The 15,689-nt window shown below is 39.9% G+C and overlaps 1 protein-coding gene across 3 annotated transcripts in view; it reads right to left on the minus strand.

Moving 5' to 3' along the window:
- The window catches only part of CAST (calpastatin), a 77,384-nt gene extending 63,569 nt beyond the window's left edge, over positions 1–13,815 (minus strand). Inside the window, exon 1 of one of the 3 annotated variants that reach the window (XR_014491443.1) lies at positions 13,375–13,815. Coding sequence is in view for 2 of the 3 variants with exons in the window: in XM_083354555.1 (XP_083210681.1) it covers positions 13,375–13,425 (51 nt within the window). In the remaining variant the exon portion in view is untranslated. The remainder of the gene's footprint in view (positions 1–13,374) is intronic. The other 2 variants (XM_083354555.1, XM_083354556.1) reach the window with 2 other exon arrangements.
- Between the last annotated feature and the right edge of the window lie 1,874 nt (positions 13,816–15,689).

Here is a 15,689-nt window from a genome sequence, read left to right on the forward strand (position 1 = left end):
GATGGGCCGGGATGTCGTTGCAAGACAGACAGAAGAAACGAGTTCTTAGAAGCTTGGAATTCAGGTTCAACTACGGTATAGAATCTTACTAACCAACAAATTATACTCCATATACTTTATCCTGTGCAGAACTACATGTGTGGCTTTAATGTAATCCATTGTAAAGAGAAGAGAGGCCACACATGGCCTAGGAACTCAGGATATGTTGCTCTACTGTATATTCACCAGAACATTGAACTTGTGTTTCTTGACTTCCCATCTATCACTACATAGGAGACATCTGTTATGGCTTGCTAGATAACAACTTCAATCTGCTTCAGGTCTGGGCACAAGAATGGTCCTCTATTGCTCATCCAGAATGTCACAACTTTCCCTGTTTTATAGCTGAATCAGAAGGATTCAATCTACCCCTTAAGACCTGGTCAATCCTCAGTAGAATTGGGACTCAACATAGCAGGTGTGCTAGTCACCTCCATAAATGGGGAAAGCCCTCCTCCTAGAAATGTGATTGTGGTGCTCCAAAGTAGACAGTGTGACATATTAAGGAACAGTGCCCTTTGAGCACACATCAGGGAAACTCCAGAGATTTTTCTGTATGTAAGTCCATCATGTATTGACTATATTAATAGTTTACCTTTGAATTTGTAAATAGTTTCATAAGTGTTCATTGAGAATGTAATTGTGATGTGCTTTTTAACATTTTTGCCATATGCTAAATAAATAAACAACTACACAGCTTACAGGAAATCCTTGACTTATATCCATTTATTTTGCAACCATTCAAAGTTACAACAGCACTAAAAGTGACTTATGACTGATCCTCATACTTACAACTGTCACATCATCCCCTCAGTCACGTGATCAAAATTTAGACACTTGGCAACCGGCATGTATTTACAATAGTTGCAGTATCCCAAAGTCATGTGATCACCATCTGCAACCTTCCCAGCCAGCTTCTGACAGCAGAGTCAATGGGGGATGCTGGATTCATTAACAACTATATGATTCATTTTTAACAATTATAGTGATTTGCTTAAATACTGTGGCAAAAAAAATGTAAAATCAAGATTCACTCAACAACTTCCATGCTTAGCAACAGAAATTCTGGTCCAAACTATACTTGTAAGTTGATGACTGTGTATTTCCAAAAATGTATGATCCAATACTAGGATAAAATATTCAAGAAGCCCTTATGAGAGATTGTGTGACAGAATGCAGCAAGTGAGTACAATGTTGTCTGCCATCCTGTCATATGATCATCCAGACATAACTCTAGCACTCTGAGAAATCAGTTGGGAAAGAGACAAACAGTTGATGAATCAGATTGAACTAGGCAGCTTTGGAATGTCTGAAAGGTACATTTTTTGTCCCTGAGTGACCTGGAAGAAGATCTCTGTGTCCCAAAGGCCAGAGTGAGACAGATCATCGACATCAAGGAATCTTGTTCTAGAGGAAGATAAATGAAAACAACATCCTGCCAGCCTGATAAATCTCCAGCCAGGTTTGATTCATGCACTTATTTTGCTCCTAGAAAGAGATGGGATGTAGAAGTAGTAACAGATGGAGAACAGATTTAACTGTGCCAGGGTAAGTTTTATTCTGCCAATAAAGAAATTAATTTTGAAATGTTAAACAGGCGCATATAGATTACCTACTTATCACAAAAGCTGTAGTAAGATAGGAGAAAGGGGAAGAAACCAACAGGCATTGTTTGATTGCTTTATCTGACTATTGCTCAACTTAATTATACTTGGATAACTAAAAGGAAACCAATTTTTCCTATTTGAAGTTATGACACTAAAGGAAAAAAATTACAATAACATCTTTTTGATCCTTTCTTTCAATACTGTATCTTTCCACAAGAACCTAAAACCTCAGCGTTATGAATGTTTTTCTTTTACAACTACCAGAATTTCCACTAACGGATAACCATAAAGTTAAAATATGTATTAAAAACTCCAATATGTGGGACTTCCGGTGGCTCCGCGGCGACGGAGACAGCCCTCCCGGGCTGCCCGCGGCTCAGCTGTTGTTTTTTCGCCCGAAACAGCGCCGATCAGCTGTTCGGGCGAAATTGAAGCCCCCTCCTCGGGAGAAGAGGAGGGGGTGAGCCCCCAGGTAGGGGTAGAGTTCTCCGGGGCCGCCTGAGCTTGGAGCTTGGGCGGCTGAAGGATTGAACTCCCCCGTAGCCTGGGCTGCTCCCAGCTGACCAGCGTCTCTGCTCCGGATTTCATGGAGCAGAGCCAGGCGTCTGCGACCATCCCTGCTTGAAGGAGAGACTATGAAAGGAAAAAAGCAGGCAGAGCAGTGCAAGAAGGAAAGATAAAGAGATGAAGAGGATTATTTTGTTTTACTCTCAAGCTTGATGGACTTTGCTTGAAACTTAAAGTGAAAGTGCGTCACAATTGTAAGTAAAAGATGGCGGCTAAACCTCCCCCTAGAGCCTTTCGGAGTGCTGGAAATTCTCCGGTGCAACAACAATCATTACTGCAGGCGTTGCATTCTCCTGATGTACTGACATCGAAGGATCTGGAAAAACATACCCAGTTAATTTTGGAGTCAATGGGTGTTAAATTTCTACAGATGGAGGAGAAATTGGAGAAATTGGAGCAGAGAATGGAAGAAAGGATGGAGCAGAAACTTAGAGAGATGAAGGTAGACATTTTGTCCTCAGTGCAAAAAGTTGCTAAATGTGTGGAGGTGCTGGATGATCAAGTGCAAGACTTAATTCAAAAGAATGTTTTATTAGAAGCAAAAGTATTGGAATTGGAAGATTTAAAAGACAAAATGGACAGTGAACAGAGTTTGGCCCAATTTTACCAGATGCAGTTTGCTGTGAGAATTAGAGGCCTAAAAGAGAATATTAAGGAAGATTTAAAGCAGCTGGTTTCTGAGGCTTTTGAGGGAGTATTGAACCATCCAGCATCTGAATTAAAACAAGGTATGGACAAAGTGTTTCGTGTGAATTCGTGGATTGCTAAACAGAGAAAGTTGCCTAGAGATGTGGTGGTTTATTTTGTAAAAAGGGAAATTAGAGATGAAGTTATACAAGCTGCCTATGATACCAAAGTTATGATTGCTGGTCAACAAGTTTTGGTTCTAAAAGAAATTCCTCCAAAGATTTTAAAGAGAAGGAAGGATTTTATATTTTTGGTGCAAGAGCTTAAGCAAAGAGATATAAGGTTCAGATGGGAGATCCCAGCTGGGTTGAGCTTCATGTATGATGGTAAAAGGTATTGTTTGAGTAATGTGAAGCAAGCGCATGATTTTTACAACAATGTTTTGGAAGTAACCCCATCAACACTTTTGGAAGCTGTAGAGGGATCTGGAGAAGGAGAATGTCAAGAGGATGAAGATGGACAGATGGATGAGAAGGGTACAGGAGGAGATCAAGCTGCAACTCTTTTGGATGATCTTAGAGAACAGAGGGTGACGCGTGCTGCCTTAAAACGCTTAAAAAAGACTAAAAAATAAGACCAGTAGAAATCTATGGAACTTCCACAATACATTTATAGTTAAGTGGTAGTTGTGTTTTTAAAGGTTTTGGGATACTATGTGTGGTAACAGATTTTTTTTTAATGGTTAATTTGTGTAAGAGCTATCTATTATAGCCTATTGTGGCTAGAGAGGTTAACAGGGATAGGTGTTTGTGATGTGTAAATGAGTGTATGTCTAGGTAATAGTGAATTGTGGAAGAACATAGATGGGAATGATGCTAGTTTTCTTTTATTTTAGTTTCTTATATATATTTAGTATTATTAAGGATTGGTTTACTCTATATAAGCTAGAGAGTGATGGATTTTAGAGTTTATAATTGTTAGTATATGATTGTTTATGATTGCCTTTCAGATATATACCTTGTATTTTGCTCTGGGAAGTCGGGGGGGGGGAGGGGGGGAGGAGGGGAAGTAGAGGGGGGGAGGTAGGGGAGGGAGGAGGGAGAGGGGGACGTGGGGAGGTAGGGGGGAGGTAGGGAGGGGAGGAGGGAGGGGGAAGGGGGGTTTTTTAAAGGAAAATTGTATTTTATAAAACTTTTCAATAAAAAAAAAAAAAAAAAAAAAAAAAAAAAACTCCAATATGTTACAAAATAAGGAAATATTTGATATATAATGATAATTTCATATCTGTGCATTAATTTAATTCTTTTATTCTGCCTTTATTACTTTATAAGTAGACTCACATGGTTAAAACACTGGGTTGACAATCTACAAGCCCACATTCAAAAGCCGAGTAATGTGATGGGTTGAGCTCCAGTCATTTGTACCAGCTGCTGCTCACCTAGCAATTCGAAAGTGTGCTAACGTGAGTAGCTAAATAGGTACCACTTCAATGGACACATTAAAGAGGATCTGAAAGGAGTCTCCAACCAGGCATCCTCTGGGCAACAGTGATGTCACTGGTTAATCCTTTCATCCCAGAAGCGCCTTGGCACTTCCGACACGAAAGCAGCCGCAGTAACTTCATAAGTAACTGAAGACAGTGATCATATATAGGGCTCTTTCTTCCTCCCCCTACTTTACCTACAACAACAACAACAACTCTGTGAGGTGGATTGGGCTGCCTAAACATATCCAGTCAGCTTTCATGTCTAAGGCAGGACTAAGGCATGCCTAAGACAAAACTAAAGCTCATAGTTTCCTAGTTTCTAGGCCAGGGGTTTTCAAACTTGGCCTTTTTATGACTTGTGGACTTCAACTCCCAGAATTCCTCAGCCAGTGTGCCTGGCTGAGGAATTCTGGGAGTTAGTCCACAAGTCATATAAGGGCCAAGTTTGAAGACCCCTGTTCTAGGCCAACACCTTCATTACCACACCAAATAGGAAGATGCCTTCCAAAACACAATGCCTCAATAGGATAGCAAAACATATACTGGGTAATATATTAATTTCTGGAAATAACTGAAACAATCAGTGATAAATCATACCAGGACTTCTGAAACATTATCTTCAGTATGAACCCATCAAGCCATTTTGTAGAGAGACCTGACATATTCAAGATGTCATTTCATGGCAGTGTGAAACCCTTTTTCTTTAAAAAGGACTTTTCTCGTAAAATGATTTAATTTCTAATTTGTTTAGAAAGGCCTGGCTGAGAAACTATTTATCTCCATTAAATTTATTCATTATAAATTAAATAAACATCACTGAAAACTGCCTGAGTATTTATGGCCCTGATTCTTAATTGCTGCTAGTTATTTGATATTGAGCGATTGATTGATTATTGCCACCATCAGTGTTGATTCTTAGCAACCATGTAAATAGATCTCCAGGATGTTCTGTTCCCAGACCTTGTAACACTGTATCCATCACTACTGTAATCAAGTATATCCACCCTGCGTGGTTAAAATATCTGAAAGGATGTCACACAGAAGAAAATCAAGAACTTATTCTTCATTGTTTCATAATGCAAGACCAGGAATGATAGATTTAAATTACATGAAAGCAGTTTTCAGCTGTATGTTAGGGGGGGAAAAATCTTTCACAGAAACACTGGTTCAATTAAGGGAAACACTTAGCCAGAGAAATAGCAGATCCCTGTCAGTCTTGCAAGGTAGTTCCAACCAGAAACACAATCAGGAGTACTAGCTGTATCTTTATTGTAAGGTTATATTAGTAGCAGAGCTTTTTTTCTCACAGAACGCTCAGAACGGAGTTCCGGAACCTTTTTTGGATGGAACCTTGTAGCGTAGGCAAGGCGCGTTGTATGACATGTGTGAGTTCCGGCACCTTTTTCCTTTACAAAAAAAGCACTGATTAGTAGAATCTTGCAAGTCTGAAAGGACCCCTCCCATATTTCCCTTTTATTCTCTCCAAAACTAGAGAAGATCCCTTCTGAGACACTTTTGCCACTCTTCCCGATTCAATTTTCATTTTTTAGACCTTGCACAGGCTGCGTCTCTTCTTCCTGTCTCCCAAAGTCATTTCCACATACTATTACATTCCCTTTCACAAGACACATTCCAGCACAGGAAGCAAGAAATCATTGTAGAAGCTTTAAATTGGATTCCAGAATCAAACAATGGTTATTGCTTCCTTCCAATTAGTAACTTGAGGTAAGATGGGTAGCCTATGAATTTTATAAATTTATATTATAAATTTATATATACAAATATAAAGTGTATATTTAAAATGTATAATTTTATAAATATAAATATATGCTATAAATACTGTATATGTAAATATTTCTAAATACATGTGGGGGCTAGAAGTTTGCATACATGAAATCTATACTAAGTTCTCCTTGGGTAGGGAAAAATGCAGAATAATAACACAAATCCAAGTTTGGCATTTATCCAATTCTTGTTATGAATATTTTTGCCTGGAGTAAGACTTTATGCAATGTTGTATCACAGTCACTTTTGTGAAGGTATCAAAATAAACAGGCCTATACATAGACAACTATAAATATTAGTATGAGGACTGGAATTGTAATTTGTTATTCTGTAAAACCACAGAAATTTTAACCTACACATATTAAAACTAGCTATTCCCACATGAAATAGAACAGATTATTCACTTTAGTTTAATGAAGTTCAGTAAAGTGCCATAAAAGAATTATTAGGGGGCACATGCTTCAATTCTGGGACTTTGCTCATCTAGACAACCCCACAAAACAAAAGGGATTATGTTGTAAATAATCATTATCAGTAGCAAAAACAAATTGCATGAGCTACACTGAAGTTAACTGAAAAAACTTGGAATCTGATTCACGCAATTTCTGATACTGCATGGTTTGGTGCACATGGTCCAATAGCATACAACTTCTTCAGATCTGGGCCTTTGAGAAGTATTTTGGTCCAGGCTCCGATAAGTGGGGACAAGATAGAAACTAAATATGGTGTAATATTTAATTCAAACCAAAATGTTAACTTCCCATGTGTTTTATAATATCTTAAATTTAGAACTTTGTATCTCAGATGGCTGAGATTCAAAAAACCAAATCCTCCCTCATTGTTAATTAATTGGCTGTATAAATGTTTTACATAGATAGATAGATAGATAGATAGATAGATAGATAGATAGATAGATAGATAGATAGATAGATAGACAGACAGACAGACAGACAGACAGACAGACAGACAGACAGACAGACAGACAGAGTCCATGACAGAATAAAGGACACTGGTGCTTTAAAGCATATGTTTTTACAGTTAAACTTTGGGGGAAAGAAGTCTAGTATATAAGTGTTACTGTACAACAAATGTTAAACTTTTCAGAGAATATTATTCTCTTGAATTATGTACATTGTACATAGAATTTGGCAACTGGACAATGTATATAGATTCTCAATATAACTAAAGACTGATACTGTAACACTGAAAAGATAAATTCACCATATATGACTTTGTACACTATAGATAAATATAATGAAATACAGGACTCATATATATAAAATACAGTAGGTTAAAAAAAGCATGATGGTTACATAAGAGTAGCTGCTCAGAGTTGCTTGACAGTGAAGGAGGAGGCATATAATTTAGTAAATTAAATAGTGTTAAAAGTATATGTGTGTATACTTTCATGTATAATACACACACTTGCATAATGTTTGCATTATATGTTATAATAAATTAATATATTTAATATAGAATTGTAATTGTTCACCAATTACTTTAATTTACATTTTGTTTTTTTCATTGTACTTTTCATTTATTTTTTTCAGCACTTATGTATTTTTATTATATATGGATTTTTGTGTTTGGTACTTTTTCCTTTTTTCTGGTACTATTTTAAAAGCATTTAATAGGGTTTTATCTATGTACCCAACCCAATTACAACCTATATGATCTATGTCAAATTTATTAGCCAGACATTACTAAAGGAAACAAGAGAGATCTGCATGAACACCATTTAATACCACCTTTTGATAGAAAAAAATGTTTTTAAAAGGTATCATGGAAGAAGGAAAAAAATGTTAAAATGCAATAAATCACAGTATATCCTAAAAAGGAGGGAAAACACACCAGATGTTCACAGAGGTGCCTTTTGCAAACTTAAAAGGAAACCTCCCAGGTATCAGGGGGGATGTATTCCAGACGATAGGCTGCGCATAGAGAAGGCCTAGTTCTCAGTACAGTAACCCATAACACAGCAGTCTCTCTATCGTAGCACAAGCCCTTCCAGCACTTTTCCAGTGTTAGTGATCAAGCAAGTCTGCAATCAGGAAAATGATCTTTATCTTAGTCTCTCACTTTTTAGGGGCTTTATATGCTAAACATAATGACATGGCTGAATAACTAATAATTAGTAATTATTAATTGCTTTAATACTGGTGTACTCAAGTATGTTGTCAGGTACTTCCAGTGGTGGGATTCAAATATGTGAATAACCGATTCTCTGTGTGGATGCTGCTTCCGGAAGTCCACTCTGGGCCTGGGCAACAAAAAAATAGGTACCGGTTCTGCCGAATTGGTGCGAAGCGGCTGAATCCCACCACTAGGTACTTCCCTCAGCAACCTGCCCACTACATTCAAGTCAAGTCAATTCAAGTCAACTTTATTACAGTCAAAGACCAAAGACAAGAACAACTGAAAAACATTCAAGGAATATCCGGTAAAAAATTATAAAATAAAATAATAAATAATAGATAAAATCTAATATATTAAACTCACAGTTTGACATCCAATCTGTCAGTTACACATGAGCAAAACACACATGGCCTAGCTATACTATAATAAAGGTAAAGATAAAGGTTCCCCCGCACTATAATATCAACCCTTAAACTGTGAGGCCCACAGTCATTGAATACTAAAATGCAAAAGAATAATAATATAATGTAGTTGTCTAAAATAGCTAAGGTGGATTAATCACTACATTATGTAGTAAAATATATGGTTACATGACCCATTCCATCTCTTTTGCAAGTTTAAAATCACTTCCCTAAAGTTGGTTAAATCAGCAAATAGAATGGATGATCTCTTTGTAACTTGATTGCAGGTTAACTCACAAAGTTCTTCTGCAATGATAATTAAGGTAAAGGTAAGGGTTCCGCCGCACATGCATGCTAGTCGTTTCCAACTCTAGGGGCTGGTGCTCATCTCCGTTTCAAAGCCGAAGAGCCAGCGCTTGTCCGAGGACGTCTCCATGGTCATGTGGCCTGCATGACTAGACGCCAAAGATGCACGGAACTCTGTTACCTTCCCACCGTAGTGGTCCCTATTTTTCTACTTGCATTTTTACGTGCTTTTGAACTGCTAGGTTGGCAGAAGCTGGGACAAGTAACAGGCACTCACTCTGCTACGCAACACTCGGGATTCGACCCGCCAAACTGCCGATCTTCTGATCGACAAGCTCAGCGTCCTAACCCACTGCATCCCTGCAATGATAATTACCAAACTTCAAAATAAGTGTCATAATTTATTTTAGAAAGCTTCTCATAAGCCAGAAATGCACTGTGCTAGAAACATTAAAAGCAAAAATGTAGTTCAGAAGTATTCAGAGAGGAAAAAAAGACTCTATAGCTTTTACTCTATCTCAGAAATCTTGGTCATTCTTTCTCCCCAATGACAAATTGGAGAGAAGGAAAACATACAAGTCTTTTTGAAAAGCCATTTAACTTTGTGATAATCATATACAATAGCATAATCATAAATGTTGGCAGGATAGTTAATATTGATTTTATTTACATAAGACCTGCAGCTCCACCCTCCGTAAATATGGAAGCCACCCAATTTGCACTGAAAATTATGGACTTTTTTAATGAAAAAAAAATATTGCATGCCATTTTCTTAAATCATCAATTAAATTGCTCAAAATGTTTCCAAAACTTTAATCAGAATAACTATTTTCCTGATTCCCAAATCTGGCTTACCGTACACCTTCCAACGAATCAGCTGTTTAAAAGCTCTCTTTCAGACTGATTCATTCAAGGAACGAAGAGTATAATCCTACCCTTCAGAACTGTATCCCATTTTTTCCTTTTCTGATCAATCAAACTTTCACGTCAGGAAGTTTGAAAAGGCACAAGCAATTCACAAGAATAGATGCCAACTATTCTGTGCATGTCAGAAGGGCGTAAACTTTCTGGTTCTCCTTGGCCAATTCATCCCTGGTGTAAAAAGCGCAGAGGTACGCTTTGGCCAAAGACCAGGAAGGCTTTCCAATCCGAGAGGATTAACGACTGACACTCCCTCAAATGCCAGATCTCCAAAACCCGCAGCAATCACCGTGTGATCAACTCCCCCGCGTTATTTACCGTCGCATACCACCAACTCGCAAACGCCATCGCGGGGACCGCTCCCAGCTCTCCCTTCCAAGAAGTTCGCCTTCAGCCTCCCAAGAGATCGCACGAAACTCCCCCAACTATGCGCGGCTGGCTGCGACTGTCTGGCCGGAGGGTTTGGGAAGAGGTGCGGGCAAAGAGCGGGGCGTGGAGAAGCCGCTGCGTCCTTCAGTCGGCCCGGCCCCAAACAGACAGCAGAGTAGGAACGTTTGAAGAGGAGGGTCCGTGTCAAGGTGGTGCCTGCTTGCTAGAGCCCCGCCTTTCTGCTTTGAAGTTTGCGAAACAAGGCAGGCTTGCCGAGAAGCAATCGTCTTTTTTGGACAAACTACGGGCGAGTCCAATCGGCTAAAACGGCATCCCCACCTCCCACCCCCGGATAGACGGAGGTAAGGACGGGAATGATGACTCGATCCAGCTTCCCTTGGTGCCAGCTGCACCGCCCAAAGCCTTCGAAGTATGATTTCATTGTTTTGACTCAATTCCTGGAAGTAGGGAAGGTGTCTCCGCTCGTTGCCTTTCTTTCTAAATCCCTAGCATTTTCGGGTTAAAATTCCTCCTCCTTTCTCAGAATATCTTAAAAAAAAAAGACTGGCCAATAACTCATATTTTATCCCGGGGCTGCATTCATAGATAAAGAAACGCACTTTGCTCCTGATAGAAATTAAGGGCTCATACACTATGTTCCCACAGGTGCTAACCAAGAGTCAGTTGAATTATGACTTACTAATTACCAGGACAATGGACCACACACTAGTTTGGTTTTTCACAGAATACTGAAACACTTTGTTGCCAGTGGCTTGAGAGGCCAGAAGAATATGGAAAGTCGGCTACTATAAATTCTGAGAAGGATATTTCAAAGTCTCCTAATTCTTCTTGGGGTATCTAATAGGACACTAACTGTCAAGGACCACACAGAGAGGTTTTATCTTCAAAGCAAGGCCTTTCCTCAGTATCTTGACTTCTCAAGAGTTTGCAAACAGTATTTTTTTTTAAAAAAAAAAAGGGGGGGGAGGTATGACTAAGAACAATTTGCTCCACATTTTTGTGAATGTGTTAAAAGAATCTCCACCTGCCATTCCTCCTGCTATCCCACAAACAGGAAGGCCATAAAATCAGCCGCCCTGCAACCTACTTTTCCCAGCACTATGAAGTATCTTAATGGTAGAAATCAAACCGTGAAGTTCCACTGTACTATCTATCATTTCACAGCAGGAATACCTGCAAGATGAACACCCTCCTGTACTAGAAATAAGACAGAGGTCTTGATAAATGACCTCATACCCACCTTTCATCTCTTCTCTATGGCGAGGAGCCTAAATTGTAAGAACCTCTCTCTTTTAAAGAGGAGGGAACATGCCCAAAATCCTGAAGGCAATCTGTTAAATCCCGATTTCTATTGGAACCATTACAGGATACCAACTAGATTTCATTTAAACCAGGAAATGACATGAAACTTAATGACAGTGTAGTAGATGAATGCCATCGAACATACAGAGGCCCAGAGCCTGGGTTCACACAGCACACTGAGTTGTAAACAAGCCATAACGAAGGTCTTGAGAAAGCTCATTGTTTTAATGGCATGGTACATACAACAGGCCATGATATGAGGGGCTGTTGCACAGTATACCAACCTACACGGTAAACCTAATGAAGTCACATTTCCGAGTTCACACCGTACGCCGTTTCATAACCATAAAGCCACGTTTTCAGAACGCGTTCATTGTGCTTGCTCATTTGTTACTCGGTAAATCGTCCCCACGGCGTCCGTCTGACTCGGGTTTTGCAGCACTTTGTAAATCACGGTTTTAAAATTTGGCGGCTTGCGCGAACAAAACCCCGGAACGGTAAAAGTTTCCAAGTCGAAGGTAGCTTTGAATCCTACAGACTTGAGAAACCGCCCCGAGGCAAACTTCGAGACGCGCAGAGTCTCTTTTCCCTCTTTTCAAGCTTTCCATCTCCGGCTTTAACGCCTGCTAAAATATATATATATATATATATATATATATATATATATATATATATATATATATATATATATATATATATATATATGTTTAAGTATTTGTCAAGGCTTTTTGAATGGACCTTGCTAATTAACTCTTTCATTCCTGTTTTGGCCCGGCTCAGGGCTTATCCACAGGATATAGTCAACTATGACAGCTCATTATTTGTGCAAATTATTCAAATTGCTAATAAAGAATTTGGGAGGCTAAGATGATCATTTCGAACTTTTTATGTTCTCATCAGTTAGTCTGAATCTCAGATAAAGGGTATGACTAACTGATGAGAACATAAAAAGTTCGAAATGATCATCTTAGCCTCCCAAATTCTTTATTAGCAATTTGAATAATTTGTATATATATATATATATATATATATATATATATATATATATATATATATATATATATATATATATATATATATATATATATATATATATATATATATTTAAAGGGCAATTCGCGTTAACGGTCACCGTTTTTTCACACGACCGCAGGGAGGGGCTCTGGTCTTTTGAAGTCCCCTCGGACAGCCTTCCTCCAGCGGGCGCCCTGCAGATGACAGCCCTACTGAGCTTATCCGCAGCTGACAGGAGAAATTAACAGGGTAGCCGGGCGCCTCTGCAGCGAGAGACTCAAAATGCGCCGTCGCGGCGGAGAGGCGGCCTGGGCGTAGGCCAGGGGTCTTCAAACTTGGCCCTTTTATGACTTGTGGACTTCAACTCCCAGAATTCCTCAGCCAGCAAAGCTGGCTGAGGAATTCTGGGAGTTGAAGTCCACAAGTCATAAAAGGGCCAAGTTTGAAGACCCCTGGCGTAGGCAAACGAGGACGCGCGCGCACCCCAAGTTCCCTCGTTCGAGCAGCCGCTTCGCCCCACCCCAAGCGCTTTCCTCACAGCTCCGGGCTCCGCGCCTCGGCTCGCCCGCGCCTCTGCGCGCTGCCGATCTTGGGCTCCTCGCCGCTCTGGGCGCTGGCGCATTTCTGCTGCGCTTCGAACGCGTAAGCCTTCAAGCCCCGACCTTGCACGCCGCAGGGCGACGCTTTTCTCGCCCTTCTTACGCGAAAGGGGAAAATGGAAGGAGAGCCCTCTTAAGGGGGGGGGGGCAACAGTTTAGTTTTCCGCCCGCCCGCTCGCCCGCCCTCGGCTTACCTCTTTGGAGCCAGCGGCGGGTTGTTTTTTGCCCTTCGTCGGCTGCGACATGACAGCTGAGGAGGCGCTTTGGCTCCTCGCAGGCCGTTTGCTGTTGTTGTTTTTTTCCCCTTGCGGCGTGTTGAAGGGACTCTGCGGTGGCTCCAAAAACAAGGAAGAGAGGCGAGCCGCAGAGGAGGATCCGGAGGGGAGCTACGAAACAACTTTTCCGACGGACCCCGTGCCAAAATCGGACGTCTGTGGCGCCTCCTCTTCCTGCCACCGCCGCCGCCGCCGTTGCTTCAGTCACGGAGGCTTTCCTGGGGAGGAGGTCCGCTACAAAAGTATTGGGTGGCACGTTGTTGTATTCCCCCGAGCCTGCTGTGCCTTGTCGAGGTTGCAGGCTGCTAACCCAACCTCCGAGCGCCGTTTCATTCTATCTTGTTTCAAATGAGCCCTCCTTTTGAAAATCTTGCAGCCACTACCACCATCCCATCTTATTGACCCTGTCTCTTGACTGTTTTGGCCTGGTATAAATGAGGCCTCTCCTTAATTTCTAAAATAAAAAAATAATAATAATAATTTTAGTACTTAATCTGCGCAGGTCAGTATTACCTTCCTCTCCTCTTTAAAACCCAGATGTGAAGCCGTGTGGTCCATCCTTGATTCTGGCCAGTGTTTGGATGAGACGAACATTTATTTATTTATTTTTTTATTTTATTTTAATTCCATTTATATCCCGCCCTTCTCCGAAGACTCAGGGCGGCTTACAAGCTCAGCAGTAGCCTTCATTCTATGTATATGCCTGCGTGCGTGCAAGATGAAAGTAAATCAAGACAGGCTTTTTTATATACACATCTGGAAGCCTCTCCCACTGACCTTGGTGTAATTTATTTGAAAGCTTATATAGACATTTCCCAGTTCAATTAATGTCAAGAACAATAAAAGCAAAAAAAACCACCCTTGCTTAAAACTTAATAGATCTCACTCAAAAGAAATTCCAACTCAATTTATACAATTACAAACAGGCATATAATTATGCTAGCTAAATGCAAGTTAAAAAGAACATTTCAAGTGAAAAGAACTGTCAGAAATATTTTCCTGGCATAAAAATGAAAAGAACGTTGATTGGCCAAGTTTCCTTAGGAATTATTGTCTAATCACAATATCTCTGCAAAAAGTAGTCTTTACTTCATTGTCATCTCAATTTTGAAAATGGTAGCTCATAAAGAAGGGCTTTATGAAATATATGTAAATATAACGCTGACGACTGAAAGACAGTTTACCAAAAAATTTACAGATGTTATACGTACAGTTTGTTATACTCTGTCCTGTCATAGAATGTATTTTAAGCTTTTGTTTTTTCTTTCTGTAGCATAAGGTAATACTAATAGTAGTGTTGTAGCCAGGGAAGTTGAATCATGTCCACTTTTGTTTTTAAATGTACATTTAATAAAATTTTGTAATAAAAAAGAAGGGCTTGGAAGACAAACTTAAAAGCAGAGAAATTGTTATCAGGACATATATTCTAATAGACTCTTGAGAATTAGGACTCAGTTCTAGGCACCTGCCTGGTTTGGCTGTCTGGACATTTCTGAAATAAGCTCCCAATATTCTGGCTCACCGGAATATTGGCTGCATACAAAACACCTTTCTCAACCTTAAGCAACTTTAAGACATATGGACTTCAACTCCCAGAATTTCCAGCTAGCATCACTGGCTGGGGAATTTTGGGAGTTGAAGTTCAACATCTTAAAGTTGCCAAGATTGAGAAACACTGTTTTAGGTAGATAGCTTTCCAACCCTCCTGTAAGCTCTTACTCACAATTAAGAGCTTTTCTATATGACCTGCTAATTGAACACAGGCATTGTTTCCATGATCACATTGAAATGACTTGTATGAATGACATCAGCCTTAGTTCACTTACCTCATTAAGACAACCTGCAATCCTCATTTCCTGCTCTGGTAGAAAAATGGTGCTTTTAGATTTGTATCAGCACAAGACTGGGTGTGTGGTTTCTCTACTGTGCTTAATTTGGTCTAATTATGTTTGTCCTATTGCTTGATGTTAACAGCTGCCACAACAGAGCAAATTCCCTTTGGAATTGGTTATTGGTTGTGCCCTCCATGGTTATTTTAGAGTCATCGTCGTCATCATCATCATTCTAGCCCAGGGGTGTTAAACTGCAGGCCCGTGGGCCGGTTTTATCATAGTGAAGCTGTGCCCACCCCATTGCCGGCAATGCAAAAGGGATCATTCTTGAAACACAAATTATTTTTCATGCAATTCTCTTTATTTGTGATGTTTAATTTTAAACGATGCTTGAACCTTATC

This window comes from Vipera ursinii, assembly GCF_947247035.1.
Source record: "Vipera ursinii genome assembly, chromosome: 2".
Classification (NCBI taxonomy): domain Eukaryota; kingdom Metazoa; phylum Chordata; class Lepidosauria; order Squamata; family Viperidae; genus Vipera; species Vipera ursinii.